This window comes from Ursus americanus, chromosome 8 (assembly GCF_024610735.1).
Source record: "Ursus americanus isolate L20-20 chromosome 8, mUrsAme1.1.p, whole genome shotgun sequence".
NCBI lineage: Eukaryota > Metazoa > Chordata > Mammalia > Carnivora > Ursidae > Ursus > Ursus americanus.
The window spans coordinates 52,068,112-52,094,708 of NC_142134.1; the positions used below are offsets into that span (position 1 = coordinate 52,068,112).

The 26,597-nt window shown below is 36.0% G+C and overlaps 1 protein-coding gene across 1 annotated transcript in view; it reads right to left on the reverse strand.

Annotated features, from left to right (window-relative positions):
* The window catches only part of UBE2K (ubiquitin conjugating enzyme E2 K), a 72,525-nt gene that overhangs the window by 28,254 nt on the left and 17,674 nt on the right, over positions 1–26,597 (reverse strand). The window contains exon 2 of the mRNA XM_045815827.2: positions 2,793–2,886. Within this exon, the coding sequence (XP_045671783.1) occupies positions 2,793–2,886 (94 nt within the window). The remainder of the gene's footprint in view (positions 1–2,792; positions 2,887–26,597) is intronic.

Genomic DNA, 26,597 nt, shown 5'->3' on the forward strand with positions numbered 1-26,597 from the left:
ATTCTTTTTAATGGTGTCCCTGATGCATGAGTTGAACTAGATGCCTGAATCACAGAGCATACGGCAACAGTGAAATCAATATAAAGGAAAATAGTCAAAACAAAAGAAACAAATAAGATAGGTAAGAGAAGAGTACCTGAGAAAATTCTGTGTTTATAGATAGACGTGTTTTTGTTTAGAGTTATAAATGCCAGCTTCAAATATAAGTATAATAAATTTGGCCTGAGAAATATGTGGGTTTTTTTTCCTTCCTAAGAATCCTACTGGGAAGATTTATTCTGATAAATTCTAGATTACTGACTCTATAATCTTTCATATAAAGTTCTTCCTTCTTGAATGTCCAAAAAAATTTCTTAGGAGCAGTGTGAGAGCCCAGAAAAATACTATATAAATAATGCTGGACCCTAGAGTTCCCCCAATTCTATTTTTACTCCACACACTATTAATATGCTCTGTCTTGCCTTATTATCTGACAGCTTTCAATATATAACCACCATAATATTAATCATAGCATTATTTGATACATATATATACATCAGAGCAACACAACTAAGCAAGCTTTACGATAACTATATTATTCATAAGTTTTCACTATAAATGATTTCTTCTTAAAGAAGAGCTTTTAATATTAAAAATTTATAATCTTTAATTTTAACTTCATCTAAAAAGAAGATGGGGAAGGGATGAGATTTTTAAAAATATCAACAATTATTCCATAAATTCAAAACAATTCTTAGGAAGAAAGGCTCAAGAACTTAACTGTTCCTTTGCCACTATTACAGCAAAAGAGGAAAATGGAGTTAAGTAGCACGTACAATATGGTTAATTTTTCCATGGGTATTCTACTTTTCAATCTGATTACTTTTAACACAACATAAAAGCTTCCTCATTAGTTAATGATTATAAACAGTTTAACATTCCACATAGAAACACTTGCCTTACTTATTGAGATTGAAAAAAAAAAAAACTCTCAAAAACTAGCAAGAGCCCTGCAATAAATACTATCAAAATACTTCTCATGTTCATGTTTCCAAAATGTATCTTAGTTTATGTCCTTGAATAGTGCTTTTCCTAAATAAAATGAACTTCTCTTCAATAGTTTTATGATAAAAAGGACACAATTTATACCCAAAAAGCATTTTAAAACTAGTCTTATCAAAACAAAAACTAGTATTATTAAACATTAATATTTCATTTAGTGGCAGCAGAAACAAACTCTTAAATAAGAAGGTAATGAACATTCTGCCTATCTAACTTAGTTCAGGAGGTGCCTCACAGTTTATAAATATCAGTTTGCTGGAAGAGTTCTAGAATGATAATGCTACTGCCATACTGTCTTTTAAAAATACACCTAAATAACCTAAAAAAGATTCAAGAATGAATATGTATAATGCCTGCCTTTAAGAAGAAGCTAATGTATCATTTCCATACAATAACTACTATTAAGACAAGAACTTGATTTTTACTAAAGATCTTTTTTCCATCTAATGATTGTCAAAAGGACTAACTGAACAGCATCCATGAAAGCATCCAGACAAGGTGTGGCATATATAGGAGGCACTCAATAAACAATACAAAACTAAATAATGTCAAGAAATGGCTCATATGAACTATAAAACAGGAAATAAAATTTTATCAAGATTTAGTAGGATATGATAAAGACATTCTAGCGTCTTTAAAAAATTTATATGAAAACAAAAATATTCTAGAATATTGGATTTTTCTGATGACTTTGGGTTAACTGTTCATAAAGGAATTATAAAACCACCTCATTCAAAGTAGACATAACCACCACTTCTAATATTCAGTCAATCCTCATTTACTCAAAAGGAGAAAGAAATTAGAAACACTGGCTTTGAAGTCAAAGGCTATTAGGACTCAAATCCCAGCTGTGCCACTCAGACGTGTGACCTTAAACAAGGTACTTAATTTCTCTGAGCCTCAGTTTCCTCATTCTATGAAACAGTGATAACTACTTACCTCAGAAGATTTGTTGTAAGGATAATGAGAAAATACATGTAAAGCTCTAAAAGTAAGAACTCAATAAATGCTACTACTACTACTACAAATTGTTATGATTTTTACTAAGCATGTATTTGAATGCCTATTATATGCAAGAACCTTGGTTTTGTTACATAACCTAAATTTACAATAATATTCATTATGGAAGATTTGCCTAATGAAGAAATAAAAAGCTAAATGCTTCTTTATCTTGCCACCCAATTCCATAGTCTAAAGTAGCTACAGACTTAGTTTGTGAACACAAAGTTCAGCAAAGTTGCCTCCTTTCTTTCCTCTTATCTTGAAACAATCACTCAAACCTTTCCTGAATAAAGAAAATTAAATATTTGGAATACAGCCTGTGTGAAGACATATGAATGAATGAAATACTTAATGACAAACAGAGGAGAGGAGCTTTAAAAAAAAAAATTTATCAGTCAGAAATTCAAGGCAAGATTTGTTATAGATACCATATGAAGGGTAATTGAGCATCTATAGTCCATATATTAGAGGCTTAACATGCTAGGTGTTTTCTACTGTTAAATTTTAACCTATACAATTTTAACTTGGCTCTGATAAATCTGTGTTGGGGAAAGAAAAAAATTAGCTAAAATTTAGTAAGGAAAATCAGTCTATATAAATATCTAAATTTATTATTTAAATGCTGTAATACCCTAAGCCAAATGAAGTTAACCTTCCATGTAGTTTATAGATGCTTAAGATTATTCTGATTTAATGTTTCAGATAAGTTCTCATACGCACAATATTTTGATACAGAAAAAAGTACTTGCCTTCATATGGTGTGTCTGGAGGTCCTGCTATTTCTCCTCTTAATTCTGTAAAATTCTCATCTACAAGATCTACTTTAATTTGATTTTTGCTCGTCTTAAAAATAAACAGAAAATAAATGTTAGTTATATCAGCAAGAAAAAAGCCTATTTTTAAAATATTATCTATAAAAAATTTTGTAACCCCCTCTTTAATAAACTTGATTATCTGCTCTAGTAAAACTAATAGCGTGTGCTTTTCTAGGATTTAATTAGCCAATTTTAAGAATATTTAAAACCAAAACACTAACAAATTTTCACTTCATTGTTTTTAACGAAATAACACCACTTTGAACAACAGTACAATGGCTTGTTAACTTTACTAGAATGTTTAGAGAAAAATAGCAAACACCTATTTTATATTTGCCAACTTCATGTATGTTACGTCCAAAGTGATAAGTCTATTATTCATCTGTAGATGAATGCTGCTATACTACACCCACAGGTTACATGGGTTCTATCCATATGAACAGAAAACTCAGGGTCATTAAAAGCCATGTAGGGTATAAACTCTCACTTAAACTAACCACAACAACTCTAGATGTTTAGGTTAACTGAAATAGTATTCCATCCACCCAGATGGTGAAAACTCTAAGCATATAGCTAATTTATTTCCCTTTCCATGAAAATTCTTGAAGACTAAAATGCCTCACTAGAATCATCTAATGCCTTCTTCAATTTGTTTTAAACTGCTTAGTTTAAACTAAGCTAAACTGCTTAGTTTAAACTAAGCTAAACTGCTTAGTTTAAACTAAGCTAAACTGCTTAGTTTAAACTAAGCTAAACTGCTTAGTTTACGTCAGTGGCAACCACCTACTCTTCAAAACAGACTGTTATTTTAAATTTATCTACATCTATTTATTTTGCACGTTACATTTCTCAAAGTCCTTTCACATCTATAGTATCATTTCAATTTCTCAATCCGTTCTGAGTCAACGGTGACTTTAAATGATTCAGAAAACCCTCCAGGGGGATTCACATTAATGTTCAAAAGTACCTATCTGCAAACGAGCTCTCCACTTAAATTTTGTAATCTACACTAACATCTTACTGGTCTAAGTCTAAATTCCTAATACGGTAAACCTTCGCTTTTTCTCAATTGTTAAAAACATAAATCCTTAGTGTACACATTATGTTTTCATTTTTTTTGGTTAGAATTTCATATTTTTACCTAAGTAACACAACATATCCACTCTTACAAAAGAAAGCCTTGCAAGATTTCAAGAGTAAATTTTTTGCTTTCAAACCTACCTTCTTACACTTGTTTACTGGATGAACAATGTAAGAATTACTGTTTTAAGGTCCATGGCTTCCTCCCCCAACCTCCAACAAGCAGATACCAATTTTACTCTTTTTCTATACTAAGCAGTTCGTATTAATACAGAATGTTAAGTACTGAAAAAATATATAACTTAAAACCCAAATTTTAAAGATTTCATATGACTTCTAATTAATCTTATCTTTTTAATAACATAAGATTTAAAAACTATGCATTTTATAAAACATTCTAATTAGTAGGTTTGTTTCATAACCTTTTTTATTTTACCTTTGGGATTAATGTATTTCATATTTTTCTGAAGTTAATTTTACCCCAAAATTAAAATTAATTACAAATATACACATGGGAAACTTCTTCCTGTGCCCTAAAAAAATCATTATCATCCTTGGTATTTGCGGTGGAAGAAATATACAATTTTACCCATGATAAAATACTTTGTCCAGTATGCACAGGAATGAATAATGTTAAAATGAAAATCAAAGGCACCACACTTTCACTGACCAATTTAAGAAGCTGCAAGTAGAACTATAAGCCTTCCAATTCTCCTGCAAGTTCTAAGTAAAACAAGAGTAATCAGATCTTGCAAATCATCAATGCTTTCAAAGTTCATTCGAGTTTCCCACAATACCCCCTTTTCCAAAAAGAAGTAAATAACCTTAAAATGTCAGGATACTAAAGGACATGATTAAAGTTTTGGGGAGGAAAAGAGGAGATAACAGAAATTAGAGAAGCTGCCTTCCAGATTGCCCCCAATTCTCAAGTTAGTAAAATGCTAAGTAAACAATTACTGATTTTATTAGTATTCCTGTCCTTATTTCTGTCCTCATTACCCACAAATTATAATTAGAGAAAAATGTATCTTATTTTCCTCCTCTACAGAAGGCATACTATTAGTGTATGAAAAAATGTACTAAATAATTAGCTAAAAAAAAATACAATCACCATGATGAATCCATTATAAAGAAGCATCCTATATGGTCTAGATAGAGTAGAGTCTTTATCTGCAGATAACCAAAGATAAAAAGAAAATGGAAAGTTAAAGACAGATTTTTCACAGCTTAATTTTTCCATCACGCAACAATTATCCTTTATTATCTCCACAGTTCAATGTCCAGTTACTCCACAATCCAAAATTCAGATCCAAGTCCCCCCAACAACTAATTTAAAATCCCACTCAAGAACTGTAAGGAAGATACAGAAAATGGCAAAAGATAACAGTATTTTGAAAAGTATGGCCTTTGAAGTCAGACAGATGAGAGTTGAATCCAAGTTCTGCCACTTATTTGTGGCATTAATTTAGGTAAGTCATTTAATATCTCTCAATTTTATTACTCTAAAATGAGAATACATACCTCAAATTTAAATGAGAATATTCTGGAAAGGAGTAGCATAGCTACCCTTCCCCTAATTACATTAATTACAAAAACCTTTGATTTCAAAGTCCTACTATATAAAATTTATTTCACAGGTCTGTTTCCAGTCTAAAAATGGAAATGTTGGGGCGCCTGGGTGGCACAGCGGTTAAGCGTCTGCCTTCGGCTCAGGGCGTGATCCCGGCATTGTGGGATCGAGCCCCACATCAGGCTCTTCCACTATGAGCCTGCTTCTTCCTCTCCCACTCCCCCTGCTTGTGTTCCCTCTCTCGCTGGCTGTCTCTATCTCTGTCAAATAAATAAATAAAATCTTTAAAAAAATAAAAAATAAAAAATAAAAAATAAAAATGGAAATGTTATTTCTAAAAATAACAAAACAATGTGTTATTCATTTTAATGACCAGGAACGCTAAGGCTTTTGGATGAAACCCTGCAGAATTGTGTTACCACTGTGCTACATTTTTTGTGAGGACCTCAGCAAAACTGCTTTTCTATACTTTCTTTTCCCAACTCAACTAAACACACATTGGGACTTCTGGTAGTCCTGGTTTTTCTGATGTTCCTTTGTGGCTCCAATGTGTTTCTACCACACAAAAGGAAAAGAGATGAATAGAAGCTACAGTTCCTAGTAAACATTTTTAAAATGAACTATTAAAGCATAAAAATGTATGCAAAATAGCATATAATGTTAAATCTTATCTGAATGTGGTAAACCAGCATTACTGCTAATAATCAATAGTACTGAATTTAAAAGCAATTCTAATAGATTTCCAAGGCCAAGTCTCTTGGTGAATTGATAACATTAACACAAAATTCGTCCAAATAATTCCTGGAGTCTACTATATGCCAGAAAGAAATCTCAAGTGTTAGTGAACAAAACTAAGTATCTGCCCACTTGGAGCTTACATTCTAGCGAGAAAAACTAAAAACTGATTTTATCATAAAAGCTCTAAGTACATTGTTATTTAACCTGTTTAAACTAACATGTGACCTCAAGCAAGTTAATTAACCACTCTGAACCTCAGTTTCAACCTCTGTCAACTGGGAATTGTTAACAGTACTTACTACATACAGTTCTTGGGGGAATTTAATGAATTAACACAATATATAAAACAATGCCTGCCACAAAGTAAATGCTGAATGTATAGCAGTCACTTAATATTGTACTATGTTGACTTCTGACAATGATGTAGGAGCAGAAAACTTCCACCTAAAGCAAATATTTTATATTTTTTTAAGGCCCACTTGTCACACTACTCTCACTTGTATTTATTCTGGAAATTTTATTCTAAAACAAAATTTCAATATAAATTTCAGATAGACAACTATAACTCTAAATTATCCCTAAAGTTATAGATCATTCTCATATGCTATAAAGACTTAGTTTGTTTCCTAGTCAAATCACAACTACCAAAATTTAGGGGCACTGTTCACCAGTATCATGCAAATAAATGTGAAATTCAATTCTTCCTAATTTGTTGGAAATGAGGCTTTTTAAAAGGCTTAAGAGTTGCCATTATTTCCCCCTAATTTAATATGAATGACCTTTTCCCCCCTACGATTCTAAGGCCCCTCAAATAAGAAAGACATTCACTTTCCAAGCAGTTAATAAGTAAAAACAATTCTGAAGCTTGAGGCATGTCACATACCAAAAGCAAGCTGACATGGAAACTAAGAGACCAGAAGGGAACTGAAGCCATGGGGACATTTATGACCCTTACTAAATACAAGTTCTAGATCAGTGCTCTCCAACAGATATATAATAATGTAAGCCACAGGGCCCTTGGGCGGGCGCAGTCGGTTAAACATCTTGCCTTCAGCTTGGGTCGTGATCCCAGGATCCTGGGATTGAGTCCCACATCAGGCTCTCTGCTCAGTGGAGAGTCTGCTTCTCCCTCTGCCTTGCAAAAATAAATAAATAAAATCTTAAAAAAAAAAAAAAAAAAGTAAACCACAAACGTACTTTAAAATTTTCTAGTAATCACATTAAAAAGTGAAGGAAGTAGAAAAATTAATAATTTCTCTCCTATATATCAAATTATCATTTTAACATGTAATCAAAATTTCTGAGATATTTTCATTTTTTAAAAAACCAATGTCTTCGAAACCCAGTATTTAATTGACAAATCACATGCACATTTCAATTTGGACTGCCCACATTTCAAGTGTTCAAAAGTCACATGTGCTAGTCAAATCCACAGATACAGAAAGTAAATTATAGGTTGTTAAGAGAGGAGAGGGAAGGAAGAGATGAGAAGGATCTGCTAATAGATACAAGGATTATTTTTAAGGAGATGAAATGTTTTGGAATTAGTGATAACACTTGCACAACTTTGTGAATATACTAATAACCACTGATTTGTACATTAGTCGAAGTTTTTAAAAACTTGAAAAAAAGTCACATGTAGCTAGTGGCTATAATACTGGACAAGTGTAGCTACAGAGAACCAGGAAATAACAGCCTTTCCAATTACAGCAACAGTCTGTCATTAAAATTTTACTTTCCGGATTTCTGTCATCATACTTCACACAATATATAATGCAGAATAAAGTCCTGAACATATTAATCCCATGAATATTTACTGAGTACTCACTATTCATAAGGCAAATAGGTACTGAGTAGTAAAATGATCAGCCAGAAATGTTCTCTAACCCACCCTATCCGCATATATAGAGCTTTCATTCTAAAGTATTAAACAATTATACAATTTTTAAATGAAATACAGAATATCCTGAGAGTAAAGAAGCTTCTCTGAGGAAACTACCTTTAAAAGATTTATGAATGATGCCAATGATGGCATTTCAGGCAGAAAGTCCGCCCTCTGCAAAACAGAACAAAACTGGACCTGGCATATTTAAGAATTGAAATACCACCAATGTGCCTAGAATACACACAAAATAAAGGAGCAGAAACTGAAGCAGGGAAAGTAGGCAGGAGCCAGATTATGCAGGGTCAAGAAGAACAATGAGAAACATTTAAAGCTGTGATTTGACAATCAGATTTGAGTCTTCTAAAGAACAAACCGCTATAGCGAGGAAAAATGCCTGGAGGTAGATTAAAGCAGATACAGAGAGAAAGGTTAGGAATCAGTGACAGTAATTAGAAAGTCCATTTTGGAAAAAAAAAAAAGAAAGAAAGAAAGAAAGAAAGTCCACTTGGATGAAAAGAAAGAAATGAATTAAGAGAGATAAGAGGGGTGCCTGGGTGGCTCAGTCAGTTGAGCATCCGACTGCTGTCATGATCTCAAAATTAGCTCCACATCAGTGTCCCTGCTCAGCTTGGAGTTGGCCTGCTCCTCTCCCTCTGCTCCTTCCCCTGCTGGTGCTCCCTCCTGTACCCATGCTATCTCTAAAATAAATAAATAAAAATATTTTTTTTAAAAAGAGAGAGAGATGAGGTAAAACTTCTAGGAAGGAGTCTGCATGTCCCTCTAAAAGTGTATGATCTCTTAAAGAGGGAACAAGGATCACTCTTATAGTCTGCTTTTCTACTGACTGGATGATAGTGCAATAAAAAACTAAGATAAGGAAACAAGAAAGTGAGAGGTCAGAGTCTGGGAAAGGGGAAAATAAAACTCTGACTTGGACATGTTGAGAGAAGAGTTATATATGAAAATCCAAAGGGCCAAGAACATGGTTCATAGTCTAAAATTCAGGAGTGATCTGCGCTGAAGATATGATGATGAGCAAGACAAGAAAAACCAAGAGAGTCTGTTATCACTGGCACCAAAGGAAGAAAAATGTTTTAAGGAGAGAGTAGCTAATATTGCTGGCAGACAGTAAAAATAATAGCTAATACTTATATAACACCTTATAAGTAGTATTCTGATTTATATGTAATAACTCATTTGACCCTTCTAACAATCTTATGCATTTACCAATAAAGAATCTGAGATACAAAGAGTTTACGCAGCTAATAATTAGTGAAGCCAAGTTTCAAAAATGACTCCTGAGCCAAACATACAGATTTAATTTCACTGACTCTAAGATACCATCAATTATAGGATGCCCTGTTGTATGCCAGTAAGAAAAAAAAAAAAAACAAAAAAAACCTTTACTTATACTATAACACAATATTTTGTCATTTAGATTTTTTTAAAGGGGGCAGGGGCAGAGAGAGAGAGTCTTAAGCAGGCTCCACACCCAGCACAAGCCAATGTGGGGCTCAATCTCACAACCCTGAAATCATGACCTGAGGTGGATGCTTAACCAACTGAGCCACCCAGGCACCCCTAGAATTTTTTTATTTTACACTTACTCAAACTTTAGACTTTACATATATCACTCTTAAGACCGCATAAAGAAAAAATAAGCAAAATAGTTATTTTCTTCACATTTAGGGGCGCCTGGGTGGCTCAGTCGTTAAGTGTCTGCCTTCGGCTCAGGGCGTGATCCCAGAGTCCTGGGATGGAGCCCTGCATCGGGCTCCCTGCTCCACTGGGAAGACTGCTTCTTCCTCTCCCACTCCCACTGCTTGTGTTCCCTCTCTCACTGGCTGTCTCTGTCAAATAAATAAATAAAATCTTTAAAAAAAGAAAAAGAAACTGGTAATAGTGATTCCTTTAGGGTAGTAAAACTAAGAACAATGGGGGAGACTGGGTGGTTCAGTCGGTTAAGCATCTGCCTTCAGCTCAGGTCTTGATCCTGGTGTCCTGGAATTGAGACCCGAATCAGGGTCCTCACTCAGCAGGGAGTCTGCATGTCCCTCTCCCTTTGCCCTTCCCCCGCTTGTGTGCTCTTTTTCTCTCTCAAATAAATAAATGAAATCTTAAAAAAACCACCACACTAAGAACTATGGATCTGGGATAGATGGAAGACCACGGTGCTGTCTGAAAATTATTCTTAAAAGTCATTCCTTTTCCATTTTTTCCACTTCTGATGGGGCTATCATAAAGCTGCTAAAATCAACAGCATGGTAGTGGTAAGAGAAAAGACACACAGACCAATGGAACAGAATAGGGAGCTCAGAAATAGGCCCATACTCATACAGTCAAACTTATCTTTGACAAAGGAGTAACCTGACGGGAGGAAAAAACAATTATTTTCAACAAAAACGGTACTAGACCAGTTGGACAACCACGTGCAAAGTAATCTCATATTACATTTTACATTTTCTAAACTGGCAAAATTCTTAATGTCCAATACTGGTAAGGCTGAAGGAATACCAATAAAACTCAGAAGCCCCTTTAAAGCCAATACAGCAAAAGGTATTAACACCATAAAATTTGTCACACTCTTTAACCCGGTATTACCACTCCTAGAAACTACCTAAGGAAATAATTTCATTACAAGTAGGAAAAAATATATAACCATAACGGAAATCACTGATGCATTAAATATAATGAAAAACATTAATTTAAGTATACATTAACTGAGGGATGTCTACAAGAATTACAGTGCAATTTAATAGACTACTACGAACAAAAATAAATGAGTGTACTTCTGGTTTCCAACCCAACATGTAAAAACTTAAAAATCATCACTCCTGTCCACAGAAGAAAAAAGCTAAACAAACTGAAAATCAACAACTCCTCTTAAATCCATCAGAGAATTGAAGCCACAGGGCAAACTGCTGCCCTCAAAATGGTGGAGAGTTGATGGGCAGAAAATAAGACTCAAACTTACCAGGGCAAAAGCTCAAAAGCATGAACCCAGGAAGGAAAACCTAAACTATAATTGATTGACAAACTGTTGGAGGCACAGTCGGGATGAATTTGAGAGTGAAAAACTCTCAAGGGGCCTTCCCGCTTTTGTTGAGTTTTTACCTCCAGGTTCCCTACCAGGTTTTCACAGTGAAGATCAGATGAAAATGCCCTCATGCTCCTGGCAGGAGGAAGGGGAAAGAAGCCATTTTGAAATACACCTAGGGTATTCGGTTTTTCTTAACAAGGCCTGCCCTCAAGAGACATTTTTCACCAGAGCCTAACCAACTAGGTCTTAAAATAGATCTAACCAACTTGAGGGAAGGGAAATACCCTATACCAAACCCCTCCATTCTTCCAGTATCATCAAAAGGGGGGGGGGGATGAAAAGCACTTTTGAAGGTCACAGCTTGGGGGGGTAGACTCCCCAAAAGACTGAGACCCACAGACACCTGCGTGGCTCAGTCGGTTAAGCGTCTGCCTTCAGCTCAAGTCATGGTCCCAGGATCCTGTGATTGAGTCCCACAATGGGGCTCCTTGCTCAGCAGGGAGCCTGCTTCTCCACCTGCCTGCCACTCCCCCGGCTTGTGCACGCTCTCTGACAAATAAATAAAATCTTAAAAAAAAAAAAAAAAGACTGAGACTATAGACTGTTTCCCCTCCCCCAACCACCACATCACTAAGGCTCCTGTATAATAACTGGGGATTACAACTAACTCAAAGAACTGCCATGTCTCAGACCTGACTTAAGAAGATGTCCCTAGGGGCACTGGGTGGCTCATTCGGTTAAGCATCTGCTTTTGGCTCAGGTCAATGACCCTGGGATCCCAAGATTGAGCCCTATATCAGGTTCCCTGATTGGTGGGAAATCTGTTCTCCCTCTCCCTCTACCCTTCCTCTCCTGTTCGTTCTCTATCAAATAAATAAATAAAATCTTAAAAAAAAAAAAAAAAAAAGATGTCTCTAATTAGCCGCAGGGGCAACAGGGAAGACAAAAACAAGAGCATAAGAGGAGTTTTTAGACTCTGATATCTATAGCTACAGCAAACAGTATCCCTGGACAGATAGACATAAAGTCTCACACCGAAGGCCTATTTACCTCAGTTATTTTTACCCAGTACATCATTTGTGACTTTGGCTTTCAAGAAAAAATTTATAAGGCATACCAAAAAACAAAACTACAGAAAAAGACTCAGATGGCAGAAATGCTAGAATTAGATTAAAAATTTTAAACTACAATTAATATGCTAAGTGCCATTATGGAAAAAGCTGACAACATCCAAATCAAATGGGTAATGTTAGCAAAGAGATGGAAACTCTAACAAGAAATTAAAAGAACATGCTAGAAATAATCTTTTAAAAAAACTGTAACATATAAAAATGCCTTTGATGGGCTCGTTAGGAAGTGAACACAAACAAAAAATGAATCCGTGAGCTAGAAAAAAAATGTCAACAGAAACTCCAAAATCTTAAATGCAAAGGCAAAACAAATGAAAAAGATAAAATAGAATCTCATACAACTAATAGAATAACATACAACTAATAGGAATACCAGAAAAAGAAAAAAGGAAAAGAAGAAATATCGGAAGCAATAATGACTAAGAATTTTCCTAAATTAATGACAGAAACTAAATCACAGATCCAAGAAATTCAGAGAATAAAGAATAGGATCAATCCCAAAAAATCCATAGCTAGGCATATCATATTCAAACTGAAGAAAACCAAACACAAAGAGAAAAGCTTGAAAGAAATCAGAAGAAAAAACAAACCTTGACTATTAAGGAGCAAAGATAAAAATTAAATTGGGCTTCTCTTCAGAAATCATGAAAGAAAATGGAATATAATATTTAAAGTGTTAAAAGCAGAAGCCTGGGTGGCTTAGTCTGTGGAGCATGTGACTCTTGATCTCAGGGTGATGGGTTCAAGCCTCATGTTGGATGTGGAGATTACTTTAAAAGAATAATAACAAAAACAAAGTGTTGAAAGCAAAAAGCCCTATCAACCTAAAACCTATATGCAGCAAAATTATCCTTCAGATATGAAAGATAAATAAAGACTTCTTAAATAAAAGTAGGACATCTGTTGTCAGCAGACATATCTTGCAAGAAATGTTAAAAGAAATTCTTCAGGAAGCAGGAAAGTGATATAGATCAGAAACTCAGAATTTACATAAAGAAAGAGCATTAGAGAAAAAATAAAGGTAAAATAAAATCTTCGATCTTTCTTATCCTTTTTTGGGAGGAGAATTGGGCGGGAAGTGGGAGTAGGGGGGAGACAGTGGGGGAAGGGCAGAGGGACAGCAAGTCCCAAGCAGGCTCCACGCCCAGGACAGAGTCTGATGTGAGGCTCAATCCCACAACACTGAGATCATGACCTGAGCCAAAATCAAGAGTGGGATATTTATCAGACTGAGTCACCCAGGCGCCCCTGATTTTTCTTATTCTTAATTGATCTAACAGATAAGAGTATGTTCAAAGCAATAACAACAACAAAGTATCTGGTGATTTTACCTTATGGATAAGTGAAGCGAATGACAAACGTTATAATAGACAGGAGGGAGGAAATGTGAATTTTGCTACAAAGTACTCACACTACCTGTGAAGTAGTATAGCGTTATTACCAAGAGTACCTGTAAACTATATATGGCAAATTCAAAGGCAACTACTAAAAAAAAAAAAAAAAGAAAAAGAAAAAGCACAAATAATGTGCTAAGAAAAAAAATGGAATCATATAAAATGTTCAATAAAACAAGTTAAGGCAGAAAAAGAGTGTAAGACAAAAAAGAGAAAGAATAAGAGCAACAAATAAAATAAAGAAAAAAGGGGCACCTGGGTGGCTCGGGATGGTTAAGCATCTGCGTTTGGTTTGGGTCATGATTTCAAGGTCCTGGGATTAAGCCCCATATTGGGCTCCCAGCCCAGCGGGGAGTCTGCTTCTCCCTCTCCCCCTGTTTGTGCTCTCTCTCTCTCTCTCAAATGAATAAATAAAATCTTAAAAAAAATACAGTGAAAAATAAAAAGGCAGACATTAATCCAAATATATCAACAATAATCAACAATAATTTTAAATGTCAACAATCTAAATATAACAAGACAGATATTATTGGAGTGGATAAAGAAAAAGGTCCAACTATATGCTATCTAAAAGAAACTCACTTTAAATATAAAGACAAAGACACATTAACAGTAAAGCAGATGGAAAAACTATAAAACTAAGAAAACTTAAAAGCTTCATGACAACTGGATTTGGCAATGATTTCTCGGATATGACACCAACATAAATAAAAATACACTGGAACTACATCAAAGTGTAAAATTCCTGTGCATCAAAGAACACAATCAACAGAGTAAAAGGCAACCTACGGAATGGAAGAAATTATTTACAAGTCATATAAATGACAAGTGATTAATATCCAGGATATATAAAAGAACTCTTAAAATCAACAAAAAACAAACCCAATTAAAAAATGGGTAAAGTACTTAAATAGGTATTTCTCCACAAGATATACGAATGGCCAACAAGCACATAAAAAGATGCTCAACATCATTACATAACTATAATTAGGGAAATGCAAATCAAAACCACAATGAGATACACAGACCTACTGGGATGGCTACTATCAAAAAAACTGAAAATAACAAGCGTTGGCATGGATGTGGAGAAATCGGGGCCTTGTGCATTGCTGGTGGGAATGCAGCCACAATGGAAAACAGTATGTTGCTCATCAAAAAATTGAAAATGGAATTACAATGTGATCAAGCAATTCCACTTCCGACTATATGCTCAAAAAGCAGGGTCTCGAATAATCTGCACACCCATTTCATGGCAGCATTATTCAAGGACAGCCAAAAGAGGGTGCCTGGGTGGCTCAGTAAGTTAAGTGTCTGACTCTTGATTTCGGCTGTCATGATCTCAGCTGTCATGATCTCAGCGTCCTAAGATAGAGCCCCACATTTTAAGGATTCTCTCTCCCCCTCTGCCCCTCCCCCCACTCTCTCTTGTTCTCATAACAACGGAGTTCAGGGGTGTCTGGGTGGCTCAGTCAGTTAAGCATCCAACTCTTGATATCGTCTTACATCATGATCTCAGGGTTGTGAGATCGACCCCATGTCAGGCCCGTACTCAACGGGGAGTCTGCTTAAGATTCTCTCTCTCTCAGGGCACCTGGGTGGCTCAGTCAATTAAGTGGCTGCCCTTGGCTCAGGTCAAGATCTCAGGGTTCTGGGCTGGGAGCCCCATGTCACATTCCCCGCTCAGGGGGAGTCTGTTTCTCCCTCTCCCTCTGCCCCTCCCCCTGCTCAAGCGTGCGCGCTCTCTCTCTCTAATAAATAAAATCTTAAAAAAAAAAAGATTCTCTCTCCCTCTGCCCCTCCCCCCTCAAAAATAAATAAACAGACAAATCTTTTTTTTTTTTAAGATTTTATTTATTTATTCGACAGAGATAGAGACAGCCAGCGAGAGAGGGAACACAAGCAGGGGGAGTGGGAGAGGAAGAAGCAGGCCCATAGCGGAGGAGCCCCATGTGGGGCTCGATCCCATAACGCCGGGATCACGCCTTGAGCCGAAGGCAGACGCCCAACCGCTGTGCCACCCAGGCGCCCCTAAACAGACAAATCTTAAGGGAAAAAACACGGAGTTTCAAAACACATGAAGCAGTAATAATGTAACTTTGAGAAAGAGATGAATCCATTACCATAGTCCGACTTCAACATCCCTCTACCACTATTTGAGAGATCTGGCAGACAGACATAGATGGACTGATCAGCAAACACCAAACTGGATCTAATGTACATCTATAGACTACTTCATCCAACAGCAGGAGAATAATACACTCTTCTCAAGCTCAAATAGAACATTCACTAGACCATAATTGGGGCCATAAAACACAAATTCAAAAGATCAGGAATCATACAAATTCAAAAGAACAGGAATCATAAAAAGTATACTTGCAGACCACAATGGAATTACACTGGAAATCAGGGGCACCCGGATGGCTCAGTTGGTAAAGCATGCAACTCTTGATCTCGGGTTTGTGAGTTCACGCCCCACACTGGATGTAGAGATTACTTAAAAACAAAATCTTTAAAAAATAAATAAAAGTAAACTAGAAATCAATGACAGGAAGATAGCTGGAAAACCTCAAAACACCTGGAGATTAAACAACACACTTCTAAATAACACATAGGTCAAAGAAGACATATTAATAGAAATCTTAAAATATTTTGAACTAAATGAAAACGAAAAGACAACATCAAAATTTGCAGGAGGTGATAAAAATAGTGCTTTGAGGGAGCTTTGTGTTGAATGCATATATTAGAAAAAAGTCAAAATTAATAATCTAAGATTCCACCTATGAAACCAGAAAAAGAACAAATTATATACAAAGGAAAAGGAAAGTAATTTAAAAGTTGAAGCAGTGAAACTGAAAACAATAAAACTGAAATAAATGAAATTGAAAACAAGAAATAAGCAGAAAAGCCAACTAAACCAAAAATTGGTTTTTTGAAACAATCAATAAATTGATAAACTCTAGACAGGTTAAGGAAAAAGAGAGAAGACACAAATTACTAAATATCAGAAATGAAAGACCCATCTCCACTAATCCCATGGACATTAAAAAAAGATAAAGTAATATTGCAAAGAACTCTATGCTCAAAAATTTGATAACCTAGATGAAGTGAATTGATTCCTTGAAAGACACAATCTGTCAAAATTCAACAAAGATAGACTATCTGAATAGGACTATATGTATTAAGGAAATTGAATCAATAATAACTTTACAAAACAAAAAGCACCGGCCCCAGATAGTATCAATGATGAATTCTACCAAACATTTAAGGAAGAAATTATACCAACTCTCTACTGCTTACAATCTCTTTTGTAAGGTAGAAGCAAAGCAAGAAGTATTTCCTAACTCATTCTATGAGGCCAGTATTACCCTAATACCAAAACCAGACAAACAAATGACAAGTACAGACCAGTATCTCTCATGAACACGTATGCAAAAATCCTCAAAAAAAATATTAGCAAATTTACTCCAACAATGAATGGAAAGAATTATACAGTTAACCCTTGAACAACAAGGGGGTCGGGGTGCTGATGCCCTATACAGTTGGAAATCTGCATGTAACTTTTGATTCCCCAAAAACTTAAGTACTAATAGCCCACTACTGACCAGAAGCCTTACTGATAACACAAACTATTAACACATATGCTGTATGTTACACGTAGTAATACTGTATTCTTACAATAAAGTAAGCTAGAGAAAAGAAAATACCAACAAGATCATAAGGAAGAGAAAACACATTTACATTACTGTACTGTATTTGTCAAAAATGTATAAGTGGACCTGTGCTATTCAAATCTGTGTTGTTCAAGGGTCAATTGTACACCATGACAAGTGGAATTTATCCTGGGTATACATGCTGATTCAATGTTCAAAAATCACAATTAATGTACCAATCACAACAACAGGCTATAAGAAAAACCATACAATCATACCAATAGATGCAGAAAAACCACTTCACAAACCCCAAAACACATTCACAATAAAAACACTCTATAAACTAGGAATAGAGTGGAACTTTCTCAACTTGATAATATTTACAAAAAACTTTACAGCTAACATCATATTTAATGGTGAGAAACTCAAAGCTTTCTCAGTAACAACAGGTACAAGTCAAGGATATCCCCTCTTACCACTCCTTTTCAATATTATACTACTTCTACCTACTGCAATAAGAAAAGGTGTACAAATTGAGAATGAAAAAACAAAACTTTGTTCACAAATGACACCCATGTAGAGAATCTGAAAGAAATGTCAAATTCCGAGAATAAGTAATTATAGCAAGATTGCAGGATACAAGGTTAACACACAAAAGTCAATCACTTTATATATATCAACAATGAACAACTGGAATTTGAATTTTAAAACACAATACCATTTAACATTAGCACCAGAGTAAGCCAAAATACTGAGGTGTAAATTTAACAAAATATGTGCAAGAACTATATGAGGAAAACTCAAAAAGCTGTGATAAATGATATCAAAGAACTAAAAAAATGGAGGAGTGACATTACCGAGCTTCAAGATTTACAGTAAAACTACAGTAATCAAAACATGGTACTAGCCAAAGAACAAACAGATCCATGAAACAGAACAGACAGCCCAGAAATAGACCCCCATAAATACAATACAGTCAAATGATCTTTGACAAAAGAGCAAAGGCAATATAACAGAGCACAGTCTTTTCAACAAATATTCTCCATAGACGTACATACGGGGAAAAAAAATCTAGACACAGACCTTACAACACCCTTCATGAAAATTAAGTCAAAACGGATTAGAGACCTAAACTTAAAATACAAAAGTATAAAACTCCTAGAAGATAATAAAGGGGAAAATCTAGATAAACTTGGTATGGCTATGACTTTTCAGATATAGTACCAAAGGTTCACTCCATGAAAGAAATAATTGGTAAGTAGGACTTCATTAAAATAAAAAACTGCTCTGCTAAAGACAATGTCGTAAGAATGAAGGAAAAAGGGACTGGGAGAAAATACTGCAAAAGACATATCTGATAAAGGACTGTTACCCACAATACACAAAGAATTCATAAAATTCAACAATTAAGAAAACAAACAACACAAAATATGAACTTAAGACCTTAACAGACACCTCACCAAACAAGAAATACAGATTGCAAATAAGCATATGAAAAGATGGTCCGCTTCATACGCCACAGGGGAAATGCAAATTAAAACAATGAGATACCACTACACACCTATTCGAACACCCAAAATATGGACGAAATGCTGGCAAGGATGTGGAGCAGCAGAAATTCTCAACTGATGCTGGAGGGAATACAAAATTATGCAGCCACCCTGGAAGACAGTCGTGGTTTCTTACAGAACTAATCACACTCTCTGGTTATTTACCCAAAGGAGTTAAAAACTTATGTCCACACAAAAACCTGTACACAGATGTTTACAGCAGCTTTATTCATGACTGCCAAAACTTGGAGGCAACCAAGATGTACTTCAGTAGATGAATGTATAAACTGTGATACATTCAGATAATGGAATATGAAATATATATTTATTACATGTACATATATAGAATAAAAACAGCTATCAAAGCCATGAAGAGATACAGAGGAAACATAAATACCTATTGCTAAGTGAAAAAAAAGCCAATCTATAAAGGCTACATATTGTGCAATTCCAACTATATGCCATTCTGGAAAAGCAAAACTATGGAGACAGTAAAAAGGTCAGCACTAGTGGTGGTGGGGAGGGAGATGGACAGGATGACAACAGAGGATTTTTAGGGCAATGAAAATACTCTGGGAAAAAGCTCTCAGTTTTTCGCCATTGAGAATGATATTTTATGTGGAAAACCCAAAAGACTCCACCCCAAAACTGCTAGAACTCATACAGGAATTCAGTAAAGTGGCAGGATATAAAGTCAATGCACAGAAATCAGTTGCATTTCTATACACCAACAACAGACAGAAGAAAGAGAAATTAAGGAGTTGATCCCATTTACAATTGCACCCAAAACCGTAAGATACCCAGGAATAAATCCAACCAAAGAGGCAAAGAATCTGTACTCAGAAAACTACAGAATGCTCATAAAAGAAATTGAGGAAGACACAAAGAAATGGAAAAACATTCCATGCTCATGGGTTGGAAGAACAAATATTGTGAAAATGTCTATGCTACCCAGAGCAATCTACATATTTAACACAATCCCTATGAAAATACAATCAACTTTTTTCACAGAAATGGAACAAATAATCCAAAAATTTGTATGCAACCAGAAAAGACCCCGAATAGCCAGAGGAATGTTGAAAAAGAAAGCCAAAGCTAGTGGCATCACAATTCCAGACTTCAAGCTTTATTACAAAGCTGTAATCATCAAGACAGTATGGTACTGGCACAAAAACAGACACACGAATCATTGGAACAGAATAGCGAGCCCAGAAATGGACCCTCAGCTCTATGATCAACTAATCTTCGACGAAGCAGGAATGTCGAATGGAAAAAACAGTCTCTTCAACAAATGGTCTTGGGAAAATTGGACAACCACAAGCAGAAGAATGAAACTGGACCATTTCCTTATACCACACTCAAAATGGATGAAAGACCTAAAGGTGAGAGAGGTTTCCATCAAAATCCTTGAAGAGAACACAGGCACAACCTCTTTGACCTCAACCACAGCAACTTCTTTCTAGACACATCGCCAAAGGCAAGGGAAGCAAGGGCAAAAATGAACTAAGGGGACTTCATCAAGATAAAAAAACTTTCGTATAGCAAAGGAAACAGTCAACAAAACCGAAAGACAACCGACAGAATGCGAGAAGGTATTTGCAAGTGACTTATCAGATAATGGGTTAGTATCCAAAATCTATAAAGAACTTATCAAACTCAACACCCAAAGAACAAATAATCCGATCAAGAAATGGGCAGAAGACATAAACGAAAAAGGCAAAAAAAACAGACAAAAAACAGGCAAAGAGGACATCCAAATGGCCAACAGACACATGAAAAAGTACTCAACATCACTCAGAATCAGGGAAATAACAACTCAAAACCACAACAAGATACCACCTCACACCAGTCAGAATGGCTAAAATTAACAAGTCAGGAAACGACAGATGTTGGCGAGGATGCGGAGAAAGGGAAACCCTCCTATACTGCTGGTGGGAATGCAAGCTGGTGCAGCCACTCTGGGAAACACTATGGAGGTTCCTCAAAAAGCTGAAAATAGAGCTACCCTATGACCCAGCAATTGCACTACTGGGTATTTACCCCAAAGATACAAATGTAGTGATCCAAAGGGGCACACGCACCCCAATGTTTATAGCAGCAATGTCCACAATAGCCAAATTATGGAAAGAGCCCAGATGTCCATCAACAGATGAATGGAGAAAGAAGATGTAGTGTACACACACACACACACACAAAATGGAATATTATGTAACCATCAAAAAAAGAAAAGAGGTCTTGTCATTTGCAAGGACGTGGATGGAACTAGAGGGTATTATGCTAAGTGAAATAAGTCAATCAGAGAAAGACAATTATCATATGAGCTCACTGATATGTGGAATTTGAGAAACAAGGCAGACGATCATAGGGGAAGAGAGGAAAAAATGAAACAAGACAAAACCAGAGAAGGAGAAAAATCGTAAGAGACTCATAATCTCAGGAAGCAAACTGAGGGTTGCTGGAGTGGAGGGGGGTGGGAGGGATGGTGTGGCTGGATGATGGACACTGAGAGGGTATGTGCTATGGTGAGCAATGTGAATTGTGTAAGACTGATGAGTCACAGACCTGTACCCCTGAAACAAATAATACATTATATGCTAATAAAAATAAATTTTAAAAAATAATAAAAATAAAAATGTTTTTATGTGAAAAAAAGTAGAAGAAAAAAGAAAATACTCTGGGGAGGCACCTGGTTGGCTCAGTTGGAAGAGCATGCAACTTTTGATCTTGGGGTCATGAATTCAAGCCCCACGTAGGGTGTTGAGATTACTAAAAAATAAACTTAAAAAAAGAAAGAAAAAAAACTCTGTATGATATAATGATCGACACATGTCATTACATATTACATTGCCCATAAAATAAACACCAGCAAGACTGAACCTTAAGGTAAACTATGGACTTTGGGTGATTGTGATGTATCAGTGTAGGCTCATAAATTATAACAAATGTAACCTATACCTTGGTAATTTGTAGGGGATGCTGATGAGGGAAGCTATGCATCTGCGGAAGCAGGAGGTACAAAAAGTTGTTGTTCTTAAATCTTGTGATATTGCACAAGCCTTCCTTTACAACAACTATCATCACACACAGAGCTAGAATACTTTTAGTGTGGTTGTACCCTTGTTCGTATTTAAGAAAGTTCATAAACTGAAAATTCCTGTATTTACTAAACATATAAATGCATAGAAAAAGTTATTGAAAGATCCCCCTGAAAGAGAGGATTAGGACTGAGGAGAGGAAGGAAGGGGTAAGTACTGAAAACTTTTACTCTGGGGCACCTGGGTGGCGTAGTTAAGCATCCAACCTTGGTTTTCAGTTGGCTCTCTCTGGGTCATGAGATCAAGCTGCAGGCTCAGTGCCGAGTCTGCTTAAGACTCGCTCTCCCTCTCCCCCTTCCCCCACTCTCTCTCTCTAGTAAATGATCCCCCCCACCAAAAAAAGAAGAAAACTTTTACTCTGTATATTTCTACATCGAAATATATTGAAAAAATTTTCACAAAGACCCTGTACCCTTAATTTAGAACAACTTTCTAACCTTCCAAATTCCTATATTACTAAGAAAATTCAAAGGAATTTTAAATGCTAAAAAGCACTGACAGCAAAAAAGAAAAAATAACAAAACTAAGGAACCGAAACCAAAAGAAGAAAAACAATGGAACTAAAGTAAAATAAAATAGAAAAGTCATGGGCTCAATAGACAAGATAAAGAATAAGTAAAATAAAGGTGGGAAAAAGAAACTAAAAAATGAAGTAAAACATACCCTGTATTTGCTACATATTAGTAACAGATCATAAATAATAAATAAAATGTATTACATAAGAGATTTTTTTAAAAACTACCTAAATTGACAAAAATTTTGAACATGAACAGAACATTAAGACAAAAAAAGAAATTCACAAAAAATATGCCTTTCAGCAACCACTCTAAAAAGCCACTTGGTTCTCAAACACATACCCCAATTTACAAAGAATAATCCCATACTGATTCAAAAAAATGAAATGAGTACAATGATCATAAACACATTTTATAAAACAAACATGGCTCTGACCACCACCCACAAACTTAACCCAGCACAATTCTGAACAAATACAGGCAGGTCTCACTAAAAAGATATACAACTCTAAACAAAATCTTAGTTAACATGCATCACAAACTAAAGTACTATTCTCTATGACCAAGAGGGATTTATTCCAAGAATTCAAGAATGATTTCATTCCATGAAAACTTTTATCAAAAAGTACTTGGGGGGTGCCTGGCTGGCTCAGTCAGTGGGGCATGAGACTCTTGATCTTGGGGTTGTAAATTTGAGCCCCAGTTGGGTGTAGAGATTACTTAAAAATAAAATATTAAGGGGCATCAGGGTGGTGCATTTGGTTGAGAACAGGACTCTTGGTTTCAGCTTCAGTGGTGATCTCAGGGTCATGAGTCAGGCTCCACGCTCAGCAAGGAACATGCTTAAGTTTCTCTTTCCCTCTCCTTCTCCCCACCCTCCCACCCGGAACACATATGCTCTAAAATAAATAAATCTTAAAAACAAACAAAATCTAAAGAAATTAAAAAGGTATTTGGAAATGCCTTAATTTGACAAATACAGACCTTAATTTGACAAAGAATATATATCTGAAATTGAGACAAAATTATATCTTTCTTAAAAAAGGGAAAAGACAAGAAAATATGCCATCACTTCTACCACTTACCAGTAATCCTTTCACCTAAACACAAACACTATTATAAATCCAACACGAATTCATTTTGCATAAATGTTATTTTAACCACAAGAATTTCAAACAACAGAGACAGATCTCAAATTACTTTTGAAGCTGTGACTTAAAATCCCCAACTCTAGAACTGTGAAAAAGTTAATTTCTGTTGTTTATGCCACCCAGACTATGGTATTCTGTTATGGTAGCCTACAGTGACCAAGACATTCACATACTGATAATAAAAAAAGAGAAAGGGAAAAACCATTATTGCCATTGGAGGTGACCACTATACCAAATCTTTACTCTGATAATAATTTTCATTCCAGTTGATGATGGAAAACTTTTCTTTCGAGGAGAATATTAGCTAAGCAATGTAAAGTTGGCAATTAGGAAAATCAACTTTCCACAACCCCCAATGAAATAACTGATGCAGGCAAGGATCAAATGACCTAGCATCGCTAACAGTGAGACAACCTGATATTATTACACATCTATTAATGACTGAATATGAAATATCTACTACACTAGGAGTCTTCTTGCCAAAAATGTTTAACCTGAATATAGTCAAATCTTTACACATAAACTCCCAGGTTACAAGAAATATAAAAAGCACCACCATAAAGGAATCTCCAGGATTTTCAGTATCAAAAAGAGAAAAAAAGGGTGTATGTGAGAGAACCAATGTAAATTTTAAAACGCTAAAAATTATACTCATTTGCAATTTGTAGACCTTAAGTAGAACATGCTCCCCCCCCCCACCCCTGGCAAAAAAGGCTATAAAACCTGAGGAAATATGAATATTATATACCAAGGAATTAACCTTCCCTTTGGTAGGATAATGATACTAGAGTTATGTAAAAGAATGTTATTTTTAGGAGATGGAATCTCAAGATTTTGGTAGTGAATTACCTTCGTATCAGTAACATTAACAACTGTTGAATCTAGGTGGTGGGAATATAAGTATACTTCAACTTTCCACTTGCAAATTTTCTTAATAAGGGGGACCTGGGGTGGCTCGCTCAGTTAAGCATCTGCTTTCAACTCAGGTCATGATCCTAGGGTCCTGGGATCAAACCCCGTTTCAGGCTCCCTGCTCAGTGGTGAGTCTGCTTCTCCCTCTCCCTCTCCGCCCACTAATGCTCATGTTCTCTCTTGCAAATTGATAGGTGAAGGAAGGAAGGAAGGAAGGAAGGAAGGAAGGAAGGAAGGAAGGAAGGAAGGAAGGAAGGAAAGAAAAGAAAGAGAAAGAGAAAGAAAGAAAATTTCTAATAAAAAGTTGAATAAAATTTTAAAAAATTGGACAAATGATTTTTCTGTTTGACTTTTTAAAAATTGTATTAATGGTGAGAATATGATGAAACTGGCTGCCTCATGCAGTGCCAGTGCTAGAGTAATTTACAACAAACTTTCTGGGAAGCACTTTGGTCATCAGCATATGAAAAGTTCAGACACTATGACCCAGTAACTTTTTTCCAGGAAATCTATCTTAAGGAAATAAATTCATGTAAAAGTTATATAAAGATACTCCATTCAATACACACACACACACACACACACACACACACACACTGGGAAAAACAGAAACAACTTGTAAATGTTCAATAAAAGAACGGTTTAGGGTCGCCTGGCTGGTTCAGTTAGAAGAGCAAAACTCTTGGGGCGCCTGGGTGGCACAGGGGTTAAGCGTCTGCCTTCGGCTCAGGGCGTGGTCCCGGCATTGTGGGATCGAGCCCCACATCAGGCTCTTCCGCTATGAGCCTGCTTCTTCCTCTCCCACTCCCCCTGCTTGTGTTCCCTCTCTCGCTGGCTGTCTCTATCTCTGTCGAATAAATAAATTTAAAAAATCTTTAAAAAAAAAAAAAAAGAAGAAGAGCAAAATGGGGCGCCTGGGTGGCTCAGTCGTTAAGCGTCTGCCTTCGGCTCAGGGCGTGATCCCGGCATTATGGGATCGAGCCCCACATCAGGCTCCTCTGCTGGAAGCCTTCTTCCTCTCCCACTCCCCTGCTTGTGTTCCCTCTCTCACTGGCTGTCTCTCTCTGTCAAATAAATAAATAAAAATCTTTAAAAAAAAAAAAAAAAAAAGAAGAAGAGCAAGACTCTTAATCTCAGGGTCGTTGAGTTCAAGCCCCATGTTAGGTGTAGAGATTACTTAAATAAATAAAACTTAAAAAAAAAGAATGGTTTAGTCAGGTAATACTAAATATTAAATATATAAATTAAATACTACTATAAATTAAATACTACTATTTAATGCTATTTAATATTAAACAAACATTTTTTAAAAGATTTTAAGTAATCTTGGGGTGCTTGGGTGGCTCAGTCGTAAGCGTCTGCCTTTGGCTCAGGTCATGATCTCAGGGTCCTGGGACAGAGACCTGCATCGGGCTCCCTGCTCAGCAGGAAGCCTGTTTCTCCCTCTCCCACTCCCTTGCTTGTGTTCCCTCTCTCCCAGTCAAATAAACAAATAAAATCTTGGGAAAAAAAAAAAAGATTTTAAGTAATCTCTACACCAAATGTGGGGCTCAACCTCATAACCCCGAGATCAACAGTTGCCCACTCCACCAACTGAGCCAGCCAGACACCCCTAAACAGTAAACATTTTTAAAGAATATGGGGCGCCTGGGTAGCGCAGTCGTTAAGCATCTGCCTTCGGCTCAGGGCGTGATCCCGGTGTTCTGGGATCGAGCCCCACATCGGGCTCCTCCACTGGGAGCCTGCCTCTTCCTCTCCCACTCTCCGTGCTTGTATTCCCTCTCTCGCTGACTGTCTCTATCAAATAAATAAAATCTTTAAAAAAAAAAAAAAAGAATATTTAATACCACATAGAAAATATAAGATATACCAGGTGCCTAGGTGGTTCACTCAAACATCTAACACTTTTTTTTTTAAAGATTTTATTTATTTATTTATTTATTTATTTGAGAAAGAGAGAGCGAGCGCACAAGTAGTAGAGCAGTAGGCAGAGGGAGAGGGAGAAGCAGGCTCCCCGCTGAGCAGAAAG